The 15037-nt window shown below is 48.6% G+C and overlaps 1 protein-coding gene across 1 annotated transcript in view; it reads left to right on the top strand.

Moving 5' to 3' along the window:
* lrba (LPS-responsive vesicle trafficking, beach and anchor containing) overlaps positions 1-15037 on the top strand; it is a 184498-nt gene that overhangs the window by 43217 nt on the left and 126244 nt on the right. The window contains 10 exon segments of the mRNA XM_076996609.1: positions 671-1840; positions 2142-2320; positions 2504-2657; positions 3224-3404; positions 5454-5578; positions 6536-6643; positions 6918-7044; positions 7756-7829; positions 7831-8096; positions 14726-14936. Of these exon segments, the coding sequence (XP_076852724.1) occupies positions 671-1840; positions 2142-2320; positions 2504-2657; positions 3224-3404; positions 5454-5578; positions 6536-6643; positions 6918-7044; positions 7756-7829; positions 7831-8096; positions 14726-14936 (2595 nt within the window).

Raw genomic sequence — 15037 nt, 5'->3', positions numbered from 1 at the left:
GCTGTTTCTGCTTCTCCCAGTGGCGTGTTTGACTTTCTGTCTGTGCTGTGTGATAAATGGAGAGTTCTAAATTAGATGGGCTGAGGGTGGGGGGGGGGGCTTTGCTAGATCTGCAAATGCCTTTGACTGTCTGTGGCTAATTGGGGCCTGTGAGGGAATCGGGTCTTTTCTCGACTCTTTTGTGGTGTTTGTTTATAAAGACGTTTATGCGGCGTGTAATCCGTAGATGTTGTTAGAAAATCAATACGCTACATTGTTTGGTTGTTCCAGGGTGTATCGCTGTGGTAGCATCAACGTTTATTGAGTTAGTTTAGCTTACTTGAGTGAATTGGCAGCAGTTATTGTCTGTGTTTTTAATGAGTGACACCCCCCTCACACACACACACACACACATACACACACACACACACACACACACACACACACACACACACACACACACACACACACACACACACACACACACACACACACACACCTGCCACCTGTGTCCATACTTGGAAGTGTATTTCCAGCAAAAGAAACAGTCCATGCTCTCAGTGTTGTACATCTTGTATGGAGTTAAAATAATTGTATTAGCATTAATTGTAATAGCATTAATATCTAGCTTGCTAAAATATCAAAACAATACATTGTAAATAGTGTCTCATTTAGGACTGTGTATCCACAGGTTACCTTCGAGCAGCACAAGGAGAATCTGTCCCGCGTGTTCCGCGAGTACCAGCGGGCAGGTTCAGACAGCGGCTCCGCAACCAGAATCAGAACCATCTCTGGGGCCAGCAGGGACTCTGAGCACCACACCAGGGCCAACGGAGACGTCCCTGCAGACACTCAGGGAGCTCTGGAAGCTCCTCCATCCACAGTGATAGAGCTGCGTGTGGGTGAACCGGGCTCTGATCAGCCCTCGCAGGGAGAGGAGCGGGACAGAGCTCACGCCTCCGTCACCGTCTCCAACATCTTGGCCAGAGCTGAGGAAGAGGAAGCCAATGAGGAAGAACAGAGAACAAGGGAGCAGGTGGTGGGAGCAGATATAGCAGGGGGGTCCCGTCAGGAAGAAGGTGAGGTTGAGAAAGAAGCTGCAGGTGAGCCAACGGCCTCTGAGGCTCGGTCCACCCACACGCCAGAAGAGGTGGATGATCTCAAGAGCTCAGAAACTACCGGCGTAAAGGACCCGGAATTACAAACCGATGTTGAGAAGCTTCCGGAAGAAGCCAGTCAAGTGAAGGAGATACAACCACAGACCGAAGGCTTGGAGAAACGGCCTGCCTCTGAGAAGAGCTCACCTGAGGATGCCACACCTGAGGAGAGCACACCTGCGTCTGAGGCAGGTGAAGCGGTGAGGGAGCTTGGCGGAGATGAGGGTGGGCAGACCATTGCAGAGGGAGCCTTCTCCGAGACTAGCCCGGCTGGAGAGTCTGGGGCCTGCAGCGGTGAGCTGGTTGGACCTTCTTTGGCCAGCGACTTGGCGAAGGCCAGCGACGACAGCACGGAGGAGTCCTCCTTCGTCTCCGCTGTGGCCACACCAGTGGAGGAAGACGAGGAAGACGAGGAAGACAAAGATGCCCAAGAGGAGAGGGAGGGAAAGACTGAGAAGACGTCGGAAGCAGGTCAAGAGGAGACGGCACCAGAAAGTGCAAGCACCGATGTGAAGGATCTTCCTCAGACGGCGGGTTCCGTCCCAGAGCCGGCGAAGGTTGGCTCCCAGCCTGCAGGGGGCGGTGCAGACACCGAGGCCGAGACCGCCAACACTAAGACCAAAGACATAAAGATTGCCAGACTGGATGTGTCCAGTGTGGCCATTGACACCGAGAAGCTGGAACTGAAGGAGACAACGGCCACGGTTGGTGTCAACCTTTTACCCTAACCTAACGCTAACATCTTAAAAACTCTAGATAACGTGTTTCCCTGTTCTGTCACTGGTCTGCGTCACGTTTCTCAGCATGATTGGCGTTTGTGTCTTTACAGCATACTGTCTCCTCATAACAGTGAATGTTCTAACTGCCGTTACTCTCTAGTGGGGCTGGAAACTCGGTTTACATTTATCCAGAAGGGCTTGATTACTTTTGTTTTGTTAAAGGCTAGCGCTATGCTAATGCTAGGACAACGCTAACATTCACCTGCTACCTGCTGTGTCTCTGCAGGGTGGAGGCCAGGTCCCAGCGGCTGCGGGGGTGGGAACCTCCGCCCAGGCCCGAGAGTCCTCCACCTCCTCTCGCTCCGCCATGTTCCGTATCCCAGAGTTCAAATGGTCTCACATGCACCAGCGCCTTCTGACTGACCTGCTGTTCTCCATAGAGACAGATGTGCAGATGTGGAGAAGGTGAGGGGAATTATGGAAATTCTGATGCCGTTTTTAATCTGATCTCGTGTTTTTCTCTTGAGATGATAATTTAATTATCTAATGTCATGAAAATGATAAATTATAATTGAACAATATATTAAAAGGTGTATATATATTTTAAACTATGTATATTTTACACAGTGTGTGTATTTTTGTTGACAGCCACTCTACTAAGACGGTGATGGACTTTGTAAACAGCAGTGAGAATGTGGTGTTTGTGCACAACACCGTACATCTGATATCTCAGGTGCTGGACAACCTCATCATGGCCTGTGGTGGGATCCTGCCTCTGCTGTCCGCTGCCACGTCCTCCTCGGTCAGTGTGTGTGTGTGTGTGTGTGTGTGTGTGTAGTGGACGGGTCTGTGTGAGTAGTGGTGTATAACTGTATAGTCATTTTATCACTCAAGTGTTTCATTTTAAACAAGCATTGCATTACAGTTCACACAAATTGGGACCCCAACATTGGTGGGCAATAAAAAGAAAAGGTGACATGGTGTGATGGATAACGCTGGCGTTTGTACCAGCACATTGTGTTTAGATCCGATGGTAATAAATATTGCCCACTGTTGTCCTGCCATACGACTGATTATGAACCCTTTAATGCCACCGATGCTGATGATGGCGGTGATGACAATTATTATGTACCCAGTCAGTGTGTGTGAAATGTGACAATAATGAGGACGGTGGGTGTGAGTGTTGAGAATAATGATGATGATGGTGGTGAGGACGAAGGTGCCCATAATGCTTGTAGTAATGATGATGAAAATGGGATGAAGCAGACAGCTGAGAGATTGTCCAGAGATGGTTGTGCCTCTCTTGTTGATGATGACGATGATGATGGTGGTAACTCAGGTGATGTGAACTCCCCCCCCCCCCCCCAGCACGAGCTGGAGAGCCTGGAGGCATCTCAGGGTTTGTCTTTGGAGGCCTCGCTGGCCTTTCTCCAGCGTCTCATCAGCCTGGTGGACGTCCTGATCTTCGCCAGCTCACTCAGCTTCACGGAGATCGAGGCTGAGAAGAACATGTCCTCTGGGGGCATCCTCAGACAGTGCCTGCGGCTAGGTATCACACACCCTCTTCCGCCTTCCTCTCTCTCTTTATCCCTTGCTCTCTATATCCACCTCTCTCTCTCTCTCTCTCTCTCTCTCTCTCTCTCACCATCCCTCCTTCTTCATTTCACACTTTCTGATTTTCACAGCCTCACCTTCTCCATCTCCTCTCTTACATCATCCTCCTTTGTTTTCCTTCCTCTCTGCTCCTCTCTCTCTCTCTCTCTCTCTCTCTCTCTCTCTCTCATGCTCTTTTTTCCCCCTGCTGCATTTTTATCTTCACTCCTGTTTTTCTTCAGTGCTGCATCTCTCCTTTTCTCCTTCCCCTCTTTCCTCCCTCCATCTCTCCTTATCCCTTGTTTTCTGGTTATTTTCACTTCTTCTCTTATTGATTTCGCCGTTGCCCCTTTCGGCAGGCCCCGCCCCCCGGCCCCTCCCCCACCCAGGCTGATATGAGTTTTTAGATGGTGTTATTATAACCCTCCCACACCCGAGTGCTCTGCCATGACTCCCGTCATTAAAGCCTTCCCTCTAATGGCTGTTTTGTAGCCCCAGGCTCAGACTTCACGCCACATGTGTGCATGTGTGTATCACACGCTTTTCTTCCATTTCCGAGGAGTAACTGCTCATTATGTTTGCATTATTCATTTCTATTTTTTTATGTGTTCACACACACACACACACACACACACACACACACACACACACACACACACACACACACACACACACACACACAGAGTTCCTGACCTTAAAGCTTAGCTAGACTCCTTCACTTCTCCACCCGTTTACATTCCTCTGTTTGTGTAATGGCGTCTCTTCAGCCCCTCAGCCTACAGGAGCCCCGAAAACCAAATTTAACAAAATGGCCGCCGTGTTAAACGGCCTCGACGCTGTTCCGTGCGGGCCTGTCCGACGCTCCTGATTGGTAGAGGCGGAGCGGCTGGGTGTATGAGATGAATATTTGATGAGGTATGTCGGTTTGTAATCTGATTAGGGAGTAGTAACAAGGTTTCGACTGCATCCATAAAAACGACTCCGAGATGGAGCCCCTAATGGAAAAGTGTGGTCCGCCCAGCCAAAATAACAGTCATAGTCCAACTGCTTCACCATACATGTTCATCACATTTAGCAGGGAGCAGAGCATTGTGGGTAAAAGAGTCTCTTTCTTTCTCTCTTTCATTCTCTCTCTGTCATCTGTATGTTTCTCTCCTTTCTGTTTCTCTTTCCTTCAGTTTCTCCTATAGATCCTCTCTCTCTCTCTCTCGCTCTTTCCCTTTCTTTCTGTCTTTCTGTCTCTCCTTCTCTTTCTCTCATTCTGTCTCTCTCCCTCTCTTTCTTTCTCTTTCTGTCTTTCCTTCTTTCTCTCCCTCTCTTTGTCCCCCCCCCCCCCCATGCACACTTACAGCCTCATATATTCACTCACAGCTGTGCCCTAAATGGTGTGCAATACATCAGATTAAAATCTGTTAGTGCTCCTTTACTGTTGCGGAGAGACAGTACACACACAAACGCGCACACACACCCACCCCACTGTGCTTAAACATGGCATGCGATACATCAAATTAAAAGCAGTGAGTGTTTTTTCTTGTCTGTGGCGGGAACCCAGAGTTATCAGACACAGAGAGTCTCGTGCCAGGTTTGTAACCTGGGGAGAGGCAGACATTACGCTAATGTCATCTATTATTTAGACCTCATACAGGTTAAGTAATGGGTAACCCCCTCAACCTTTAACAGCTTTGGAATCACGGAAAACTGTGTGTGTGTGTTGCCCTCTGTGCTGTTTATCTGTTTCCCCTCATGCTCACATCCCTGTCTTTTGTAACGCCTTTTTCAGATTTTCTTTTTAAATCCCACCTTCTCTGCTTGTTAACTGACACTGTCTGTCTGTCTGCCTGTCTCTCTCTCTACATGTCTCACTTCACTATCTTCCCCATATGCCTTTGCCACTGATTTTATGCATCCTGTTTTGTTTAAAGCATTATATTCTCTCTCTCTCTCTCTCTCTCTCTCTCTCTCTCTCTCTCTCTCTCTCTCTCTCTCTCTCTCTCTCTCTCTGCAGTGTGTGCGATGGCCGTGCGGAACTGTCTGGAGTGTCAGCAGCACTCTCACTACAAGCTCATGGTGGAGAGCGGCCAGAAAGCGCCCCAGGGCATGCTGGGAGCTTCTAAGCTCATGCCAGCCCAGGCGAGTGTTTGTTCACAGCACACATACTGCAGCAGAATGCAGAGCAGACGGCACGTTCTGAGGCCCATCCAGTACAGAGGGGTTAAACCAGTATAATTAGGGCCTTAGTGGGTCGGTTTTTACAGGCATGCTATCAGACACGGCAGTTTGTAGGACTTTGGGAGACGTTCTATGCGGAAGTTACGTCCCTTCTTACAAATTAATCTGAAGTATTAGGGCAGATGTAAGTTTGGGACCGTCGCCCTGTGGATTTGAGAAGAAGGGTGATGCTTAAATGCTGAGCTCTGTATGTTTCCTCGTTTTAAATGGGCGGGAAACAGCCCATGAAGACCAGTGCTGGGGCATTTGGCTGGGCGCTTTTGATTTGATAGCTGAGATTCCAGTAAAAACAACAGCAACCTGCCTGTTATCTTTCAGAAAGTGTTGAGCAAATGCTTCAGCTCATCTATAATTCACGCGTGCCTGGAGTGTGCCGAGTTAACGCTCTCTATCACACACTTAGAGCGCACGGCACAGAGACCTGCCAACACTAACACCTCCACTCTGCCTGGGTTTGTGTCCTAATGGGCCTTTTGCTGGTATTGATTAAGTATTGACAGTGGAGTAGGGGATTTTAGTGTTAGCCTAAGTAGTGGGTTGAAGGCGTATTTTAGTTTTGGGTTGCGGTAAGGGTTGGGGTTAGGCCAAGGTTAAATTAGGCTTCAGTTTAAGATTGGGATTACATTAGCCATGAATCAGCCACAGAGTTTTAAGTGAGAGGCGGTTTTTCCACCTTCGGTTGATTGTGGCCAGTGGAGAAAGATCTGCAAGATGATGCTACATTTCTCCATCATTTAGTGGTGCTAGACCAGTTAATGACTGGATGACTGAGAAGCTTTGCTCATTTGTGTGTAGAATAACGTGTGTTTTGTGTTTGTATGTATCTGCGTGCGTGTGTGTATGCGTGTGCATGCACAGAGTCCCATGGACATGGTGACAGTTGGGATCTCTCCTATCAGGGACACGGACCGCTTGCTTCAGGACATGGACATTAACCGCCTTCGTGCTGTGGTCTTCAGGGACATCGTGAGTGTCTTTGTGTCTCTCTCTGTCTCTCTTTCTCTCCCTCTTTCTCTCTCTTTTTTCTGTCCTCGTCAGTCCTCACTCTGGACCTCCGTGCAGCTCCACACTTGTTTGTGAAACGATTCGCTGTCATGTTTCCTAACTGATCTTACCTGGTAGAGGCTTCTGTCACATGCACTTGTGTGGGCATTCACACTGTGTGTGTGTGTGTGTGTGTGTGTGTGTGTGTGTGTGTGTGTGTGTGTGTGTGTGTGTGTGTGTGTGTGTGTGTGTGTAGGAGGACAGTAAACAGGCACAGTTCCTGGCTCTTGCTGTGGTCTACTTCATCTCTGTGCTCATGGTGTCCAAATACCGAGACATCCTGGAGCCCCACAATGACAGGAGAAGCAGCACACAGCGCACAGGTAACACACACACGCACAGGTAACACACACACACGAACAGCGCACAGGTAACACACACACACGAACAGCGCACAGGTAACACACACACACGAACAGCGCACAGGTAACACACACACACGAACAGCGCACAGGTAACACACACACACGAACAGTGCACAGGTAACACACACACACACACAGTGCACAGTTAACACACACACACACACACACACACAGAGTGCACAGGTAACACACACAGCGCACTGGTAATACACACACAGTGCACAGGTAACACACACACACACACAGTGCACAGGTAACACACACAGTGCACAGGTAACACACACACACACACACAGTGCACTGGTAACTCACACACACTCACACACACACACACACACACACACACACACCCAGTGCACTGGTAACACACACACACAGTGCACTGGTAACACACACACACACACACATACATACATAGTGCATAGACCGCACAGCCACGCACAAGTCACACACACACACACACACACACACACACACCTACAAAAGCTATAGAACCCACTGTATACCCTCTGCTCAGAATACGCACTCAACACATCCTGATCTAGAGGGTCCCGTTCTCACTAACAAAACTAATTTCTGACTCGTGTGTGTGTGTGTGTGTGTGTGTGTGTGTGTGTGTGTGTGTGTGTGTGTGTGTGTGTGTGTGTGTGTGTGTGTGTGTGTGCATAGAGAGTGTTTCCTCTGATCTAGGGAATGGAGTATCTCCCAACCGCAGAGACTCCGCCCTTGGCGACGAGCGTTCCCCCCGTTACCCCTGGAGACGGAGAGTCCCGGACGGCTCCCGACGCTGTGTCTGAAGCCCTGTCCACCTTGTCTTCAGAGGTCAAGAGAGGTCAGGAGGTCACGGAGAAGGACACCAAGAGTAAGAACGTGAAGGACATCCTCAGGAACCTGGTCAGCGCCCGGGCTGATGACATCATGGTGGACCCCAGTCTGCTGCCTCCAGCGTTTCTGGGTTCCATGGGGGAGGGGTCCCACGAACAGGCTGTCCAGTTCCGCTCATTTGACAGGTCAGTACCCTCTCATCCCATTGGCTATCCGCTGATTGGTTGATGGAGTGAGGCGTTCGTTCAGGGTCAGTGCTGATTGGTTAATGAACAGTTGTGAGGTCTTTTTGTTACTCCTCCTGGTAGAATGCGCTGTAGACACATAAAAATGCAGTTAAAGGCAGAAGTGTCTCCTGCCGCTGGTTCCCATAGCAACCTAGAACAATCTTTTTTTCCACTGACTCAAAGCCAATGAGCTGCTAAAATATTTAGCATTTTTAAACTTCTCATGAAGATCACTTGGGTGTGAGTGTGCGGTATACATTAAAATGACACATGGCTGCCTTCAGGGTAGAGTGTGTGTGTGTGTGTGTGTGTGTGTGTGTGTGTGTGTGTGTGTGTGTGTGTGTGTGTGTGTGTGTGTGTGTGTGTGTGTGTGTGTGTGTGTGTGTGTGTGTGTGTGTGTATGCATCAAGTTGAGTGTGTGTGTGTGTGTGTGTTTTTGCACTTGCCCCCTCCATGCCCCTCTCCTGCCCCAGAGACGCCTCTTTTCTGCCCCATGCCAGGGATGGCTGGTGTCCTAAGGGGAGCTGGTTGGGTCTGTGTGCTGGATCATGTCTGCCCTGTCTGGTTTGTGTTTGCGGCATCGTCTCTGTGGCAGCCAGACACAACCAGACAGGGATTTAGAATGAAAGGGAGAAAGACTGTGTCAGACGATGAGAAGAGAGAGAGAGGGAGAGAGGGAGAGGGAGAGGGAGAGATAGAAAGATGGAGGGAAAGCACGAGGTAAAAAGAGAGAAGAAATGTATTTAACCTTTTGAGGAGAAAGTTTTGATTTTCGTGTGGTTGCATAATCGAATATCTTATATTTGATTCTAGAATGTTAATGTTCTCGGTAGGCATGGTAATCAGACAGTGGAATGAATACCTTTGTTCCATCATAAACATAATTCCTCTACCAGTCATCCCAGTTCCACCAGTAAATACCCATGACTCGCACTATAGGAGTGTCTCCTGAGGTTTACCTGTCTTTTTCTCAGAGGAAGTCTCACGCTACTACTCCATTCTCTTCTTCGTCTCTCTATCCATAAGATGGCTTCTCTCTTGAGACTTGGTTCTCCCAATGTTTCTTCCTTAATTCCTTAATCTGCCTAGGGAGTTTTTCCTTAATTCCTTAATCTGCCTAGGGAGTGTTTGCTTGCCATTGGCTTCCTTGTTAAGATTCTAGACCCAAACCTTTAGAAACCTGCTTTGTAATAACACATGCTGGAAAAAGCACTATATGAATAATCCAGATATGACTATAGTGTTTAGAAAGCTGTCTCTCTCTCTCTCTCTCTCTCTCTCTCTCTCTCTCTCTCTCTCTCTCTGCCTGCCTGCCTGCCTGCCTCTCTGAGAAGCTTTGCTTTGTTGTAGCAGACATGAGTTTTATCTGTGGAATGCTTTGTCAGGAATCAGGAGCTGCTCATATCTGGTTAGGGATTACAGTGGCTCCTGGAGACCGAGGTGCTGGAGAGGATGCAGTCACAGTCCAGAGCAGGTCTTACTCTAGACAAACCCACAGTCCAGAGCAGGTCTTACTCTAGACAAACCCAACGTCCAGAGCAGGTCTTACTCTAGACAAACTCAACGTCCAGAGCAGGTCTTACTCTAGACAAACCCAATGTCCAGAGCAGGTCTTGCTCTAGACCAGGCGTACTCAACTAAATTTGTCCGCGGTCCAATTTTGGCAGATACCTGTGGCGAATGTAACACTCGTGACGGAGTGTTTTTTCAATAGCCCTAAAATAAATGCTACGGTTTTGTTTTGGTCCGTATCCAGTTAATCAGGAATTAGATTGGGTCCGGACAGGACTGCATTCGGGTCCGGATCCGGACCGCGGTCCGCCAGTTGAGTACCCCTGCTCTAGACAAACCCACTGTCCAGAGCAGGTCTTACTCTAGACATACCCAACGTACAGAGCAGGTCTTACTCTAGACATACCCAACGTCCCAGAGCAAGCCTTACTCTAAACATACCTACAGACCAGAGCAGGCCTTACTCTAGACATACCTACAGTCCAGGGCAGGTTTTCATGTGTTGACTATATATGACTGACTCCATCGGAGCTGATCAAATGTTTTCATTTTACCAATGGCTAGACTGGCAAGAATAGAACCTCATACTATCACAACTGGAGCTGTTGGGCTGATCTTGGAGTGATAGTATTAATAGTGAGGGATTGTATTAATGGATTCCCATGTTGGGTGTGAGGGATAGTATTAATGGGTTGCCATGTTTGGTATGAAGGATAGTTTTACTGGGTTGCCATATTATATGTGAGGGATAGTATTAATGGGTTACCATGTTGGGTGTGAGGGATAATATTAATGGGTTGCCATATTGGGTGTGAGGGATGGTATTAATGGGTTGCCATATTGGGTGTGAGGGATAGTATTAATGGGTTGCCGCCATATTATATGTGAGGGATAGTATTAATGGGTTGCCATGTTGGGTGTGAGGGATAGTGTATATGGGTTGCCATGTTGGGTGTGAGGGATAGTGTATATGGGTTGCCATGTTGGGGTGTGAGGGATAGTGTATATGGGTTGCCATGTTGGGTGTGAGGGATAGTGTATATGGGTTGCCATGTTGGGTGTGAGGGATAGTGTATATGGGTTGCCATGTTAGGTGTGAGGGATAGTGTATATGGGTTGCCATGTTGGGTGTGAGGGATAATGTATATGGGTTGCCATGTTGGGTGTGAGGGATAGTGTATATGGGTTGCCATGTTGGGTGTGAGGGATAGTGTATATGGGTTGCCATGTTGGGTGTGAGGGATAGTGTATATGGGTTGCCATGTTGGGTGTGAGGGATAGTGTATATGGGTTGCCATGTTGGGTGTGAGGGATAGTGTATATGGGTTGCCATGTTGCGTGTGAGGGATATAATAGACGGGATGCCATGTTTCATGTGAGGGATAGTGGGATGGTGTTGGTATGTTGGTGGCTGAGTGAAATACTGTGAAGCTAAATAAAAATAAGCTATTTTGCTCCAGCCTTTTGCTGGGCTTCAGCATAGAGGCCTGTGCTTGCTTTTATGTGCACTAATATATGTTTTCTCATAACTGAGTGCAGGTATGAATAGGCCTGTAGTTCCAAAATGCCAAGGTGATGATTAATACCAACAGCTATGAATACAGTCTCTATACCTCATACAGTCACTTGATCAGAGGGGTTACTTTTGACCTACACACAAAGTGCCTGTATAGTATAGTGTGTGTGTGTGTGTGTGTGTGTGTGTGTGTTCTTCCACTATAAACCATCTTTCACGACGCTGGTCCGATGTGACGTTCCAATTGCCATTCTGCACTGATGCCTCCGTGTGGGAATCGTGTTCGGGCTTTGGTGCGATTTACGAGCTCTGGGGCTGGAAAAAACAGGATCTCCCAGATAATACTGGCCTTGGGTCAAAGGTGAAGTAGACATTAGATTTATTTACTATCCTCAGCAGCCTGATTCCACCATATGTCTTTGTGACCCTCACTCCTGTTTTGACGCAATGTCTGCAAATATTTGCTGATAGGAACCAGAGCCTGGTAAATAGTGTCACTGTGAAGCATCCGGCGAAATTTGATTTACTCTTTTTAAGGAAATATGTTGCAGAAAAGAAGGTTTGGCTACTATGGGGAGTTCACATGACATGAGAGACAGAGAGGGAGAAAGGGAGAGAGAGAGGGAGAAAGGGAGAGAGAGAGGGAGAAAGGGAGAGAGAGAGGGAGAGAAAGAGAGAGAGAGAGAGAGAGAGAGAGAGAGAGGGAGAGAGAGAGAAAGAAAGAGAGAGGGTTCTGGAGGATGAGGTCATAATGACAGCGTCCTGTAAACAATCCCCTGATTTATTTTGTGTGTGTGCGTGTGTGTGCGTTCGCGCGTGCGTTTTCTGTGTCCATTACGTCCACGATGCCGAGTGAGTTCTGCTGACATGCTTGTGCAGGATCAGGATTGAGAGGTCGTGGTGAGGAGACGCTACCAGTGGGCTGTTAGTTTTACTTGCAAGTGCACTTGTGTGTTAATGTGTTTTTTGCGCACGAACCTCTCATGTAGTTATTTTCTCGTTTTACCAGGTATTTTTAAGAGGAGAAGGCTGTTTTGGGCCTGTCAGGAGAAACGAGATCACAGAGACGATGAACTACTGTGCTGCTTTTGTGTACAGCTTTTGTGTAAGATGAGTTAGCCCACCGCAAGCTTTTATCAGCGTTTGTCCCCGTTCACAAATAACAACATTGCTCACCATAAACCTCCCTGCAGCTCACTTTAATTTCAGATTGGGTGTCTCACCAACTCACTTTAGGGCCTATGTACGTGTCTGCAAGATGTGTGTGTGTGTTTGTGTGTACATATACACGTACGGACACACTTCTTGCAGATGAATACAAGCTCTGTCCTATAGACAAACGCAGATGCGCGCACACACACACAAACACACACACACACACCAAACGAACTTGTTCACACACTCCCTGATGCGTCGATCTCAAATTGAGGCAGATTACAGGAAACATGCTGGCCACATGTTGAGTATGTTAGCAATGGTTAAAACCTCTAAATAATTCACCAGGCAGCGCCCCAGTGCCATCGCCTCTCGCTCTGCTCCGGCCGGCCGGGCCCGGCGCTGAAGGCCTGGCCGCTCTGATTAATTGACAGCAGTGTTGGGTTGGGGCTAAGTGTAGCTAATGGTGTACTGAATAATTTAAAACCCTGGAACAGATGGACACGCTTCACCTCGACCCTCGCCTCACCACGTCCACTCCGCCGGACCGCACTGAGCATGCTCGGAGCTGGGCCCGGCTGTAGGGAGCACCAGAGGAGACGTAGTCTGGGCTGAAATGTAAAACGTGCTCGGACTCCTCGAGCCGGGTCGGCTGCGAGGTGTGAACGGAGAGAGTGTGGCGTTTTTTATGTTTTTTCCTTCTTCTCCTTTAAGGCATGCGTAAACATCCAGACGTCCATGAGATATGAATTCCTGCGGGTTTGAATTCTGACCTCTTCCGATTCCATTTCGTGTGGATGATAAACACATTAGGACATGGCCTCGAGAAGGAGAACGCGCCCTCTTCAACCCGGCCTCCTCCTGTCCCCTGCAATTCTGTGGAGCTGTTTCCTATCAATTGAACTGTAAATGAACTGTAAAAGACACTATGCAAGTAAAACCGAGTTAAGAAGTGCAAGTGTGTCCTCAAGTAAAATTAGGCCTTCCGTGTCCTCTGGAAGCAGTTTAGGTGAGAAGGATACTCGAGTGTCCTACTAGTTCCTAGTACGCTGATGCTGCCTATTATATAGCCACGACCCTTAGAGCCTAGTACCTACAGTGTCTTATACCCACCTCGGGCAAAGAGTGTGTGTTTTTTTTTTTTTTTTTTTGGGTAAATGAAAACCATTCCTCACAGTGTGTTTGGAATGTGTAATCCAGGCATGTCTCTCTCTCCTGGGTTAGCCCCTGGACCACCTCCAGCACGACTTTAACTTCTCAAACAGTGCGTCCCGCACGGGCCTTATCTTAAATCTGTGCAGACCCCCGCGTGATAGCTGCGCTGTCTGGGCGCAAAGTTGCAGTCGCTCCCAGACTGCAGTCGGCGATTAACCAGAGTGCTGCATGCTCTGTCAGCGCCGATAAAGAGGCCAGCGTTCTGTCAGGACCCAGGACCCTGGAGAGATAGCTCCATTCTCAGGGTGGAGACACCGTCCCGTCTACACCCGAATGGAGCGCACCGCCGGGGGCCGGTGATGTCACAGTCGAGTGTTTTGGAAAGTTTTGGAAAGATTCTGATTCTAAAAACTCGGTCGATTCCGATTCGGTGGATACGGTGTTTTGAAGCACTACACTTCAGTGAGTCAGTGTTGCCCACTTTCTGGAGTATTTAGGACTGATCTTGCACGTTTGTGTAAATAACATCTTTGTCTCAGTGAAGCATGGAAAAGCCCAACAATATTTAACTAATACACAGTTTACAATTTGAAACCTTCCGTTTGCAATATGAGAACTCAGTGCCAGCTGTCATAAGATACAAGAATAGCCACGAGGTATCTGTACCACCGCTGATTGGCTCCGTGACTGCGTGGTCCTTGTAGTTGTACGATGGCACCGATAGCTTAGCTCTCCTGGCACTCTGAGCAGCCCAAACACTGGTTCATAAGGAGCTGATCTTCGTTCATAACGCACTGCCACAAGTCTCTGTAACGCAATCAATCACAAAGTGTAGAGTGTCCAGTGACGGACGCAGGGAGGCCATCGATTGGCCGGAAGATAGATGCTGCAATTCCGGAATATTCTGTGTCAGGGAAGCAGGGCTCTAATTACTCTAAGCAGGTAAGTAGGCTCTCAGCGCTCTGCTGCGCTGTGCTTGATGCTAAATTACATTATGCGCTGCATATTTAGCAGAGCTCGGGCATGTAGATGGGTAATGGGCTTTTGACAGAGTGCCTGAGTGACTCCCACAATGCCTTCTGCCTGTCTGTGAGGAGTGTGTGCGTCTGCGTGCGCACGTGTGTGTGCGGGCATGAGGGAGAAACCTTTGTTGGTTGGTTTGCGTTTTAAAGCACAATTTTCAAGCCAATGTCTACTGCTCGTCTCTTTCCCTGTCGGTCCATGGCTTTTTTTTTCTTTTCTTCCCCAGGAGTGTCGTCGTGGCACCCAAGAAAGTAGGAGGAGCTCCATCACCGTCTGCAAGCTCCGCCTCCACCTCGGCTGCTGTCCCATCATCCACTGTTGCGTCTGCCAGTGGAACACCAGTCAGCAGCGTGTCTGTGGTGTCTGCAGGTGACTCAACCCAGGATGCTGGCACAGACTCTGCTACAGGTGTGTGTGAGTGTGTGTGTGTGCGCGCGAGTGTGTGTGTGTGTGTGTGTTCATGCCCCTCTTCTGCCCCAGAGATGCCTCTTCTGCCCCATGCCAGGGATGGCTGGTGTCCTCAGGGGAGCTGTGTGTA

Source organism: Brachyhypopomus gauderio, chromosome 1 (genome assembly GCF_052324685.1).
Source record: "Brachyhypopomus gauderio isolate BG-103 chromosome 1, BGAUD_0.2, whole genome shotgun sequence".
Taxonomy (NCBI): Eukaryota; Metazoa; Chordata; class Actinopteri; order Gymnotiformes; family Hypopomidae; genus Brachyhypopomus; species Brachyhypopomus gauderio.
Note: the sequence above shows the minus strand (reverse complement) of the source record. Positions and strands in the feature narration are given on the sequence as shown.